Source organism: Halichoeres trimaculatus, unplaced genomic scaffold, assembly GCF_033239565.1.
Source record: "Halichoeres trimaculatus isolate MK-OKI-2021-1 unplaced genomic scaffold, fHalTri1.1 fHalTri1_scaffold_24, whole genome shotgun sequence".
Classification (NCBI taxonomy): domain Eukaryota; kingdom Metazoa; phylum Chordata; class Actinopteri; order Labriformes; family Labridae; genus Halichoeres; species Halichoeres trimaculatus.
The window spans coordinates 6,307,476-6,321,106 of record NW_027437202.1 but is presented as its reverse complement, the minus strand read 5'-3'; the positions used below and the strand labels follow the sequence as shown (position 1 = coordinate 6,321,106).

Here is a 13,631-nt window from a genome sequence, read left to right as displayed (position 1 = left end):
GAGCCAGCGTTGTGTGTGCTTACCTCATCAGCAATCATACATCTGTAAAACAAAAGAAGAGAGAGAAAACTTTATCAGATGAGTTTCGAGACTGGGAAATTGTTTTGTAGAGAGCACCAGCAGGCAATAAAACTCAGCTGCTATAAAAAGACAGAATTTATCGTTTGCATATGAAGCAAACAGCCCCTGCAGCATACGGTTTTCTCAAGGGCAGCACAGCAGGGTTCATTAAAGAGGCATTTATTCTGTTTTCTTTGTCCAGACATTCCCAGGGTTCATCCGAGAAAACCTCCTGTCACAACCTGACTTCTCAAACCTTCCACAGAGGATGGATGCATAAAGTCACGTCAGGCTCAGCTGCTATTGGACGTATCACAAATGTGTCAGCTGCAATTTACGTCCACACCGGAAACCTAAGTTTGAGAGGTGTCACTCTTCAATATTCATGACGGCGGACTGGTGTGTTTGGGTTTCTTCTTCTGGAGAGAACAAATTTCAGTCAAATATTCAAGGCCTGCTAAGAGTGAAGCATCTGAGTCAGAGATCCGTTTGATGTCGCAGCGGTTGAATGAAATTTTATGTTAAGTGTCGCTTTGAGAAAGAGTCAAGCACCTCAGTCAGGAAGCACTTAAGTTTGCCATTGAACATCAAGTATCACTTACTCTGAAGTAGGCTGAAAGGTTTTTAAAATTTACCTTCTACAATTAACCTTAGGTGTTACAACTTGGAATAACATTTAACTGACCACCATAAGAATTCACAGATTCACGGAATAACATCAGGGACTAGCCGCTGCTTATTTATCTCATCAGTTGTGCAAACAATGATATTAATTCTGATGTGTTTGCAGAATGTCTCAAGCTCTAATCCTGTTCCTCTATTAGCACTTTAAAGATTAGCCTGGGAGGGGCATTTACACTAGGATAAAAGTAACCGCTCCCATCTCTGAGCTGTCCTTAATGCGATGCTATTTCAGTGACCAGCTAGTTCCACCTTTACGCCGTACATTATGGAGGAACAATGGAAGTGCGACGCACGCCGCAGCTGGAGTCGTCCCCGTGGAGAAAGTACAGAAAGATCAGCTCCTGCGTCTCTGCCCACTGGGTTTGGGCCTATTGTCGTGACCTTGCTTATTCATAAAAGCTTCCAACATCATGTCAGAGCAAACAGTGCAGCGGAGCAGCTCTGAATACCTCAGACACACTCTCTCATTATTCTTTCTCCTCCTTCCTCTCCTCCTCCTCCCCCCATCTCCGCCCCATTTCTCTCTTTCAGCTGAGGAACATGATTAATGTGCACCTTGCCACTGGTGGTTTTTCTAATTGCCAGCACACCGGCCCAGTCAGCGCATTGTGCACACACATAAAACACACACACACACACACATATAGATATATGTGTGTGTGTGCCTGTGTGAAAAAAATGAACACAAAAGAAAAGATATGCAAAAAAAAAAAAAAGGAAGAAGCAGGATATATGAGAAGCACACACAAAAACATGTTATTCGCACCCACACACTCCTCACACACAGGGGAGGGAGTGCGGCTGGGGCAGGTGCTTGCCATTTCTCAACACATTAATCATCCTCCTTTAAATAACCTGAGTGTCGTCTTGACGGTTTGAGACTGCGAGGATGCTGCAGTGCTGTTGCCTGACAACGGCACGGTCGCCGTCGCAGCGTCGTTCTAATGTTATCTCTGAAACCCACGAGCCCCAAAGTGTCAGGAAATGGGCTGCGCTACCTCCCAGGCTGGCTGCGATGATTTGATGGCTTTGACCTCTGCGCAGTGATGTGCTGGATGGCCCAGCGCCTAACCCCAATCTTCCAGCACGGGTTCTCTGCTGAGGTGTGAGCGCTGGTCAGTGTAAAATCTGCTCCGAGGATGGACGCTGAACTAAAGGGCGACTCGAGGGGGCTACAGCCGGATCTCAAATAGAGTTATGGGCTCAAAGTGCATATTTGCTTTTACTAAGAGCAACCTTACGTATAAACAAAGCAGCTTTTAGCGGAGGAGTTTTCTTCCTGCTTGTTAAAGGTAAAGTTCAGCTCAGGCTGTATGGGGCAATTAAAACCCCATTAGTTTGCAGCTTCTGCAGTTTTTACGTCCAAATTACGTCGAGCAATCTTAACAGTGTCTTGGTTTGCCAATCAAATGAGAGCAATGAATCCTAATTTATGATGTTGACTTTTAGATTTATTATCCAAACAAAAGCTGCACTGAAAGAGAGATTACATCAACAGTGTGGTTCTCCTCCAGACAATTAATATACAACGGACTTCAATCTGAAACTCTTCCGATGCTAAAACCCAGTCCCAGAACCTGCATATGAAGATTTATCTCCCGTGAATGGACTTTTAAGGCTCTCTGGCGCTGTTACTCAAAATGTGCTGCTGACTCGCACAAATGATTCCAAGGAGCCGCTCCGTGCACAGTCTGGATGTATATTATGAAGAATACTTACACACCAGTTCAAATGTGGGGCAGATACATCAGCTTGTACCTCTCCAGTCTGACCTCTCTCAATAATTTCGCAGAGAGAGAAAAGGAGAGACAACACAGCCTGCTTATTGATCTCCTCTCGCATCAGCAGAGCAGCTCTTATTCAATAAAAGCACAGGCAGTCACTTGCAATAATATTTCGGACAAATCAGTGCATGGCAGACATACAGTGCATCACATGGACAACTTCAGGCAGAGTCGTCTTAATGGATGCACTTTTACTCCGTGTGTGCTTGCAATGCTGGGTTCATACCTGTTTAAAAAAAAGCTAAATATATACAGATATAAGCGCTCAAATGGCCCAACTTTCAAAACAACACAATCAACCACATCTCATGGATTTTTATTGTCGTACTGTACCACAACGTTCCCACATTACCCCCTCATCCAACTCCATAAATTCACCCACCCTCCCACACAGAGCTGATGCAGCCGGATGCATAAGCATTTGAATTGCGACAACATTTGATGTTTTGGTTCGGTGCTCTTGATGCTCTGGATGTGCAAAGACACAATGACTCTGAGATTTAAAGGGAAAATCCGCCCCCGGATCCTCCCACACTGTTAGATATCCGGCATCAATCTGTTATGTTCAGAGCATTTCAGCAGTTATTTTATAACGAGGGGCTGCCGTTTATTCGTCGCTGTCTCGTCTGGTTCCACTTCAGGTGGTGATATCCTACATTTCCAGGAATTATACAAACAAATGTGCAGCTGTGTTGCATTGTGGTCTAGCCAGGCTTTTGTAGATCGAAATAATTCTGCTTCTTCAACAATGAGTCTCTGCAGAGTATCGAGGGGGAAAAAACAGAGCGCTGTTTAAGAGCGAGGCTCTTCAAGGATATTGACCGAACAAATAAAGAACAGCAGGGAGTCTCAAAACATAGAAAGATCAGGATTACTGTCAATAAAACTAGCATTTTTAGCTTGTAATCATCCCTGCTGTCTGTGTCTGAGAGAGGGTGTGGTAGGGTTTAAAAAGCTGCCAAATTATCGTGTTAGCTCCTATTTTTGCAGAATGTAGCATCAAGTATGCAGAGAAGAGTCTCCTAAAATAGCCTCCAGTGTTAAGGCTGGGGTACACAATCATTTTGGAAGCATGTAATAGGCTAATAAGCTAAAACTTTGACAATCTCTACCCTAGATTTGAGCTGAAGGATGTGACAGGATGTGCACTTGCATGGAGGATGTATCTATTTAAAACTGTGAATGTGCTGAGATGTGGAAGTAACTCCACATTTTAACTATCCTAAACGTCAAACATCATGTCAGTACTGATTCTATTTTCAGGAGCCTTCCACCTAAAATGTCTTCCTCTAATGCCTGTACTGCTCGTCTCCAGAGAAAAGCACAGCCCGCGCTGCTCTTACTGTCACACGGATGCCAATTGACTGAGGTAACTGTCCACACGGTGCAGCGAGAGCCAATTGACTCCTGACCCGTCCGTGTAACAAAGCAGTGCCTCCCAGTGTTCTGAATCAATATGGCCGCTCCGCATCACAACAGCCGCACTCAGATTGGCTCCCCCTGCGCTGACCTTCCCGAGAACGGGAGCATACATCGACTGGTCTGGGCGGAGGAAATGGCCGAGAAGTGGCCAGTTCTTGCAGCTAATGCTCAACTCAGACAAACAGGACTGAACCTGAGGGCAACACAGAAATTACCCATGGAATTCTAATCATTCTTAAACACAAAACCTGATCTATATCTGACCTTTTTACAATTTGGGACAGATCTACACTTTTTACTGGCTTATTAAGCTATCATGAAATATTTAGCTTAGTTAGATACCAAAACTTTTGGGACTACATACTTTAACCAGCTACTGGGCAAGTGCATTATGTAACCATACCCTTCTTGAACTCAGCATCGTCCTGCACTTGATGGTGAACGGTGTGCATGTGAAGAACCTACTTCTGTTGTTCCATGAACAGCCAGCACAATTGATTTGTGTTGAAAGCAGCTTCATAGCAATAAATCAATATTTACTCACTGCAGAAGTGGATTGGAGATTAAGGCTGGGAACACAGGAAGAAGTACTGCAATAATGGTGGGTTCACATTCATTTTGTAAGTATCTTTTCTCCTTGTTATAGTCATAAAAGCTACACACACAAGTCGATGTGCAGGTATCTTTACTTGCAGCTGTTTTATGAGTTGAACTGTGTTGTTAAAACTTTAGAAAAACTATGAACTGGACTCGTCGACCTAAAAAGTAAAAGCTGCAGCAGCTCGGCTTACCGTCCATTCTTAGATAAAGCGAACTCCACTCCCTCCCGTTGGAAAGGCATCAGGCGCTGCAGGAGCTTGTGAGGAAGGCCTGACAGTTGCTGTGACCATCTTGTCTCACAGCAAGAGGTCTGTAGGCCATTATCATCTATTTCCATTAGAGTCCTTATCAGTTGCTTTTTGCTCAGTCTGCCGGCTCCACTTTTCCAATTTTTACCTGAAAAAATGAACAAATAGAGATGTAAAGCACATCTAAACACTGCAGTCTGAAAAAGCATGTGTTTGCCAAAATATCTCTTAACACTGAGAGATTTCATTATTTTTCCAATAAAGTTAGAAGACTTTATTTTGCTTCCTTTCAGCATTGCTGGGGATACCATTAGCAGAACTGCATGGTGCAGTATGGTAAATATAGTCAGAATTTTAGATGAGATAGCAAAAGTTGGCCTTGTTGCATGTAGTTACAGCTTTATTTGGTTGAATAAACCCCGAAAAGATAGCACATATTTGGCAAACCAATGCAGCTGTGTATGTTATTATATAATTTGTCAAGCACAACTCCGTTTGAATGAACGGAAGTGGGTATAACTAGCAATAATACTGATATTAGTACGTTATTTACAGCTTTTAAGCTAGTGCTAGTTTCATTTACTGAAAGTTAACATGTGTATAAGGCATAAAAAACATAACACTAGTGTCTATAAACGTACTCACATAGTTTTAACGTCGCGTTTATGTTATTAAACATCTACGTAGCACCTAAATACCCGAGTTCCTTACAACTATTACAACTAGCAAACAGCTATTTTACGTTTATGGACTGTGAGTTAACAAGTTGCATTACTTTAGCAAGATTCGAGATGATACGCACTTAAACAGTTTGTTAGAACAGCTAAATAGGACAGAAAACAGCTATGTTTATCTCTTTGTGGTTTCCATACCAGAAGAAGACAGCACAAGTAGCAGACTGCTCTGAATCACTGAAATGCTTCGCGGCAAACTCGAGGTTCACTCGATTTGTGTCACCGGACATCCACAGTTGGGACTTCAAACTGAGTACTCAGAGCTTCTGTGTCATATTGAGCTATTTCAGTCACATTTACCTTATAATGTAAAGACCTTACGTCAGTACCGAGGAATATTATGTGAGACAAACGTCAAGAAAGTCTGAAAACTGCGTGCGGGGATGCTGCCATAACGTAAAACATCAAGAAGAGACAAGACGTGACATATTTCCAACACCCTACGTGTCTAACGTGAGGAGCTGACGCACTCTCCTAGCCTGCTGGACTGCGCCGCTGCTTCTCCTTCACTCTGCCACAAACACTAGCTACGAGACTACGGCTGTTCACCGATTGTAAACCAGAGCGGTAAGGACTTATTAGATATCTGCAGTATCATGTCCAACAGATACCGGGTTGAGAGAGTTATGACAACCGGGGTAGTTGTGCACATGTAACACGAGCTTGTTAGCACCGGTGTTTGGCTGTTTTTCAGCCGCTAGCGAGCCACACAGCCAGGTAATAATCGTTAGCTTAGCCCCGGCCAAATGTTGCTCACTAAGGCTTTTCTTTTCAGATAAGGTACACACCTTGTTAGCAAGCACGGAGCGAAAATTGAAAACAGAAATACTTAAATTGAACGTTTGTGCGAAAAACAAACCAGGATCAGGTTAAAAATACATTATTATTCAATAACTTTCAGGCCTGGTTCGACTGTTTTGCTCCCGTAATATGCGGCAATGACCAGTGTTAGTGAGGTTAACTGTTAGCCGATTTAGCCCGATTTGAATACTTATGTTAGTTTATGTTTTTTAACAGCCGAATGAAAGTGACATGTTTGTTAAATCAGCCTAACATGTCAAATGTGAGCTAGGATTTGTTTTTATTAAGGAAATATTGAAATTAACATTTTTCACAAGGGAGTTTGGTTACAAAGACTCGCCTTGCTCCACTAAACGATCCCCTCAGACTAGCATTTACCCTTCATATCCTTTGATAATTTGCAAAAGCTGGCGCATTTGCTTCCGTTTGTGTCAGAATAGTTTTAAGTTGGAGTATGATTGCCAATGAGACATTTTCTCAGTCGATGGGAGCCCCGAAAAGTCACACACCAATTAATCAAGCTCAAATATTAATAGATGACATTTAACGCTGCGCAGTTACCTGAGCACAGAACCATGCTAGTGCAAGGCAATGAACATATTGGGGTTAATGTTCTTTCAAGTGACTAATATATGTAGAAACACCACTTAATGTTGGTGAAATTAGTGCTTTAATGCCATACGAATGACTTGTAAATAGTGAGGTTTGTACGGAAGCCCAAAGTGGACATGCAAAAAGCAGTTTATTTTTAAAGGAATGTCAATTTATTTCTTGCATTATCTTGAACCACTAATTTTTAATTCACTTGATGGACTATACTTGCATCCACAGTCGGAAAAACACAGATTAACCATATTAGTGGACTTTCCTGTGGCGTGTTATGGTTGTGACAGTAACCAGCCTGTTGTTTTATTTTCTAGATCAGAGGTTCACAAATTTTCCAGACCAGGACCCCCCAAAATAGTAGCGCCGGTGAGATGTTTCACAAAAATCATTATAAATAAGCAATGTGATAACAATCCCTTCTCTAATCAATAACTTATACCCACTCACATTCCAATGCACCAACTCAGGCATCACCACCGCACAGACTTGGACAGAAATAGCTCTGAAACCACACAGGTTGCTACCACTGAAGCTGAGCGTCATGACAGTATCGTTTTCATTAAAGTAGCAGCAGAGCATTGTGGGTGGAGCGCTGATGCTGGATCAGTTGGAGAAAGTGAGGATGATAGTTTCATCTTGTTGCAGTGCTTGGAAACTGATGTGTTTACTTTCTTATCTACAGCTGTTTTCTGCTTGGTTGAGGAATAGTAGTGACCGTGTCATCGCTGAATTCCTGAATGCTCTCTTGCGACTCTCTCCATCCCTCCACAGGCTTAAAATAAATGCCAGTAATTGTTTGCTTAAACTGTTTCACCTGCAGCTCCACAGGCCACTGTCCCCGCTGCTCTGTTGACCATTAATTACACAGGTTATGGTGTGTTTGGAGCTGATGACATTATCCGATATTGCGGTTGAGGATGCTGTGTAATAGCCTCCACTGAAGATGTGGCCCAACGACTAAATAATTCATCGCCTTCCAGTGGTGGTAGGAGGGGGTGCGATGTCTCTTTCCTATAATATTTGGTCTGCGCCATTAAATAATTCATCCGCCTATCCATAAATTGTTTGTTCAATTGGTGACCTTTTCGTGGGATTAAGGAAGCACAATAATAAATTCTTCAGAGACCTGGCATAACGAATGGTACAATTATGAGGCAGGATGGGATGGGATCGGTTGTCGCAGCCTGGTGTTGGTTGCTAAGTGACAGCAGGAACTTTTCCGCCCACTGTGTTTGCTGTTGAGTGACTGAGAGGACAAAAACAATCACATTATGGCAGTCTAGACTCGGGCTGCATGTCGGACCTGTTTGTGACTCCTCGTGTCTTTGACAGGCTGTCACTCACTTCAGGATGAAAGTGGAGGAGATTACTCACTCAATTATCACTCCTTCCTGTGAATTCTCCATCTTTAATGACATAAACAAGCTAAGTGGATGCTAATGGATGCTGTGATCCCTTTTTCATATTTAATCCGCTAAAGATGAAACCTCAGAGGTGAGGGGTGCGGTTTGATCACACAGTGCTTTGTTTTCTTCTTGATCCACCACTAAGCTTATCTCGGCTTCGCCTTGAGCGGAATGTTTTATTGCAGGATTCACTTTCCTCCTGCAGTAATGGGTGGTATTTTACGTCTCTGAGGCAGTGGGATTAGCTGTAGCCTTGTCTTCTTGTGTGAGAAAAAGCAGGGTGCCAGCTTTAATGGGATGGTAGCCCAGTGAACAGCTCGGCCTCGCAGCGGCCAGCGCCTCCCCATCGACTCTCCACCTGCTCTTTGAGCACCTAGCTGGCCGCAGACATGTCGATCCTGTCCCATCCTCTCCCCTCTTTCTTTCTGCCTCTCCTTTTTTCTCTTCACGCTCTCCTTTCCATCCATCCCATGTCCCTGGCTGCCCTTTCCTCCTCTTCCTCCTCCTCCTCCTCCTCTCCCTCCGCCTCTATGCTAAAGCAGAGTAGCTAATGAAGAGCCCCATTTAGCTGGTGACTTTGGTTCAGTCGGTGCTCTCTCTGTAGCGCCGGCCGGCCTCGGCTGCCGTGACTGGCTGTTGAGGCTCTGACATCACACGGGGGCCAGCTGTTGATTTGGCGCTGTCTCCAAGGCTGGCTGGCTTGATGGGTTGTGGCAGGTAGACTTGTGCTCGCACAGCGCTCCCCCCTCCCTTCCCTCCCTTCCTCTCCACCCTCCCTCGCGCTTTCTCTCTTTGTGACACCCACTCTCCCTCACCCTATCTCTTTACACTCCCCTCTCCCCCGTCTTACACTCTCACTCAGTCGAGCGGGCGAACAGGAGGCAGCAGGCAGCTGCCGAGGAGGCGACTCCAGCCTCCTCTCCAGCAGATTGTGCCTCCTGTGCAATGGAAACTAAACGCTCGAGTAGCAGGGATGGAGGGCAGAGCTGCCGGGCAGGTAGGTCCTGCAGCTTCAGGACACTTTCAAACTTGCTTGCTTTTAAAATCTTCCTTCGATTACACTGATTTCTGCTCTCTGAGGCATGTTGCTGCTAAAATACAACCAGTCTTCTGTCTGCGCCGTCTCTTCCCTCGCCTTGTTAAACCCAGCGCTGTGTACTCTGAGCTTTTTTGCAATCTCCTCCAGTTTGTCTGCTTTTCATTACGGTGATAATTAAGCGAGATCAGCCAATAAGAGGCTTCGCTCTGCATTGTTCTCCAGCCAAGCTTCTGTTCCCCTCTTGTTTCTTCTGCAGGTGTTGTCTGCAAATGGACTTTTAATGACTCTGGCGGACTTTCTGAGTTCTTCTCCCCTCATAAGGCGCGATAGATTAAAACTGCTACTCTTGCATGTTAGTTGACTCTGCTTATTGTTCTTCCTCTAATTACCCAGATTGATATTCCCTGGTAGCTCTCCTGTGGGATAGGTAATGGATTACCTACATGCTCTGCTGTGGATTTCATTTATTAATGCTGGCTTGCTGCGCCGCGCCACGCAACCTGAAGGCAGCACAATTAGAGGCTGTTTATGTTTTTGCTGTTAATTCGCACTCTTCCTTAAACTGACGCCGCCTCAGTCGCTCCTGAAGTCGGGGCGCATATCATTTCATAAGCTTTACACTAATCGCTTTCTGCTCCAATTATATCGCTCCCCTGTCTGTGCTTTCGTTGCTTTTGCAATTAGCAGAAATGGCTAGAAAATGGGAGATTAGTTACTCAGTTTAGCAAAACGCTGAAATCAATTTTATTGCAGCAGCGTGAGCGCGAGGCAGCATTAGCAACCTAATTAGCTGTTTATTTGATGTCTGATTTTATTAGCCGGGGTGCATGTCCTGCATCTGCCGGAGCTTATTCATTCTAAATCCGTCTTTTTGTGGGGTTTAATTGCACAGCGGAGCGATGTTTGGCTGCTTTCGCTGTGCAATTTTCAAAATAAGCCTGGTAATTTTTGACTGGGAGAGCGCGAGCAGGTGACAAAAGCTGTCGGCATTACCTTTCTGTTTGTGCGCTGCTTTTGTTCCACAAATGCTCTGTTTAGTATTCCACATCTCTGCAGACAATATCCCAGCTGTTTGGCAGCGCTCCTGCCGCTGTCCCTTTTTATGTGACACTCATCAGGAGCAATAAAGCATGAATAATTTTTCAGCGCTTAATCTGTGACTGCAGGGACATGCTGCTGTTTTTTTTCCTCTTGTGCACTCAGGGCGATTATAAATCACTGGTGGATTTTCTTTGTGAAGCTCGCAAAAGAGATGTCTTGTTCTTCTCCGCCCCGCGTTTGACTCATCTCCTTGTTCTCCGCTAGGAATAGAGCCGGGGATGGAGGAGCAGATAGAGGGAGGGATTGAGGGTCCTTCACCTGCAGTTGAGCTGGTTATAGCTGAGACGAGAGCCCAAAGCGGAGCAGAGGTGTGGGAGGGAGAGGTCAGCTTTTTTTTCCTTTTTTTTTTTTAACCACAGAGAGGCAGGTGGAGTGTGTTTTCTCTGCAATCACCAGTACGCTCTTATGCGCCTTCACAGTGATTGAAAATTTCTCATTAGCTTGCCATCCAACATAATTGTCCGTGAGAGCGCTCCGTCAAGAGCACGCTGTGTGATTAACTCAGCTCAGCTGGCGGCAAACCTCATGACCCCACTGTGGGCTTTTCAGGAATTAAGAATATATCTCAGCAGATGCTAAATTTTGGACTTTATTGCTCTTATTTCATCATTTTTGCAGCGATTGTGTGTGTGAATGAGCAGGGAGGTTACAAATTTGCAGATAACGGGTGCTGTGACACTGAACGCTGCCTGAGGGAGCCTCTTTAAAGGTGGCTGCGCTCTGCGGCGGCTGTAATACCAATGAACCACTCCCTGTCAGCTCCGGCACAGCACTGAGGGAGGCGCAGGAAGTTCACAGTGGGGTGTCACTGTGAGTGCGTGTGTGTGTGTGTTTGGATGTAAAGGTATGTTATCGATGGAGATGTTTCCTCACGTCTTTGTCTGTCTTTGCTTTTTTACTTCCTGTTTTGCGGTGCAAGGATTCGTATCACACACACACACACACAAAGCTCCTGAAGCATCCAGACCCAGCTGCGCCGCTGTCAGAGCAACTTTTGCACCCTGCGTGTGTGCATGTGTAAAAAACGCGGGGAGCAGCAGAATAACAGGGCAGGACACACACTTTTACCCGGCGCCATTTTCTACCTGGACAGGCGAAAATCTCGAGCTGCAGCACATCCTTCACCGTGGAATAACTACACAGGAGCGCAGTGCAGGGTGCATTCAGGACAAGATAAGACAGAAGAAGAAGAGCAGGGAGGTCAAGGTAGGAACACTCTCAACAGGCAGACAGAGATACAAGCCAGGAGAGGTACAGTGATAGATTACCTGGCTGCAAGTCGCACCAGGTTGTGCACTCTTTAAAGAACATCAGCCGTGATGAATGGATGCTGCCTTTGTTTGCTAAAGGCGAGCAGCAGGAGACTTTTTTTCGTGTCGAGTTTGCTTAAATTTACTCGGCTACCTCACCTTAAAGCTCGTTAGAACAGCATATCACCATCTCCTCCTCCATCTGCCGCCGTGGCTCCAGCCTGAGGTGTCATGAGAAGGGAGATTATAAAGCGTGCAGGGATTCTACTTGACCTTTTTGGCTGGCGCGGGAGGTCCATGTTGGGAGCAGCAGCCAGGCTTCGGCGCCGTTGGGCGTCTGCCAAAGTCAGCGTGGAACCCTGAGACAGAGATTAGGGGAGGAGGAGGCTGAGGTACGAAGATGGAGGGAGAAGTTGATTAAGAGACTGAGTGGCAGTTTTTATCAGTATTTTCTGTTAAAATGCAGAATTCTTTTCTAATTAGCAGCATTTTGCAACATTTTAACAACCTATTGACAAAATAAACCATCAGATTAATCTGTGCTTGAATTAATCATTTATTTCCGCCATTTTTCACCCTCATTTTGGCATCTTCAACCAACTGCAACCAATAAAGTGAGCAATAATATCACATTTTTATAACATAGAGGCGACAGGCAGCTAATTAAGCTAGCAATTCAACCGAGCAGCCAAGTGAAGCTTCATGGGAAATATCTGATTTAGTGCGACAGCTGGAAATCCCATTTACCTTTTTTTTGCAAACACTGTCAACATTTTGCAGCCCCTGTTGTCGCTGGCAATTTCAGATCTCTGCCCTGCCCGAGCAGTGTCACCTTGTAGTTCAGCAAGAAAAGGAACTCGCCGGGAAATAGAGATTGTATGCTTGACGATGTGAAATTTATTTGCCGAGGATTTTCAGCAGAGAAATGCTATCTTCCCCCGCTGCTCTGTGAATTCCTAATGCTCGGTTTTTACGAGGTTGGCAGGGGTGCCTTCTACTGTTGCCTCCACCGCACTCCCATCTCTGTGCTCATGCATTATTTATGGCGCATCGGCACGCACAGGCCCAGGAATACACACAACACTTTTGACTTTTTTGCTCCGACACACAAATACTTCAGAGTTGCTGACATCCTGACTGCTGTCAGTCCGCGTGACCCCGGTGTCAGCGACCTCCCTCGCCCCCGCTCCACCACAGCGCTAACCCCGTGCCTCTCTCGGTTTGCAGGTCAGCAGGGGTCATGAGGGTGACGGAGGCCCCGGTTGCCGTTCAGAGCAGCTGAAGCAGACATGGCCAAAGAAGTTTCGAATGGCAGCGGTAGGCTTGGCCTCATCGACTTCACCAGCCACATCCTCCTTCGCCACAACCACCACTGGCTACGCAACAAGTATGTGTCCTCCTCTTGTTATGTTTGAAATATTATTCAGCAAGTTTGCAAAATATCTGAGTCTAAATGTGTCAAAAATGGGCCAAAGTTCTGAATTATATGAGTAATGTTTGTTCTTTCTATTAGCTTGGGTAAGTATTGGGCGGAAATGGGCGGAGCTACATCTCACAGCAGGTGTCATTGAACCAATGAAATTGACAGCGAGCATGATGTCATCAAAAGCTTCAATCAAGTTAGGGAAACACATTTATTTCATGTGGAAATGTGAGAAAACTTTTTCAGCATTTGCAAAATATTGAGTTTCTTTTTTTAATATTTTACTTTTCTTACAACCAAACAAAAATCTTTCATTAAACTGCCGAATGAAAACATTGTGATACTGCATCATACTCCACAATCAGAACACATTGCTAACGCTAAAATCTCGCCATCTGTGACTTATCACTTCAACTCATACATATTATAACTTTTGATTCATTTAAATGCAAGCCTTGCAACTCCAGTCATGA

The 13,631-nt window shown here is 44.8% G+C and overlaps 2 protein-coding genes across 12 annotated transcripts in view; one reads left to right on the top strand and one right to left on the bottom strand.

Annotated features, from left to right (window-relative positions):
* Nucleotides 1-5,729, bottom strand: part of zranb3 (zinc finger, RAN-binding domain containing 3) — a 46,795-nt gene extending 41,066 nt beyond the window's left edge. Inside the window, exons 1-3 of one of the 2 annotated variants that reach the window (XM_074664605.1) lie at nucleotides 5,671-5,729; nucleotides 4,742-4,946; nucleotides 24-42 (exon numbers count right to left, since the gene is read on the bottom strand). In XM_074664605.1, coding sequence (XP_074520706.1) covers nucleotides 24-42; nucleotides 4,742-4,887 — 165 coding nt within the window. In that variant the 5' untranslated portion in view covers nucleotides 4,888-4,946; nucleotides 5,671-5,729. The other variant, XM_074664604.1, reaches the window with a different exon arrangement.
* A 234-nt stretch (nucleotides 5,730-5,963) lies between these two features.
* LOC141785950 (R3H domain-containing protein 1-like) overlaps nucleotides 5,964-13,631 on the top strand; it is a 34,254-nt gene continuing 26,586 nt past the window's right edge. For 9 of the 10 annotated variants that reach the window (XR_012597595.1, XR_012597596.1, XR_012597594.1 and 6 more), the window contains exons 1-2: nucleotides 9,186-9,342; nucleotides 12,963-13,122. The gene's annotated coding sequence lies outside the window, so the exon portion shown is untranslated. Of the gene's footprint in view, nucleotides 6,100-9,185; nucleotides 9,343-12,962; nucleotides 13,123-13,631 lie in introns of those variants that run through there. The other variant, XM_074664597.1, reaches the window with a different exon arrangement.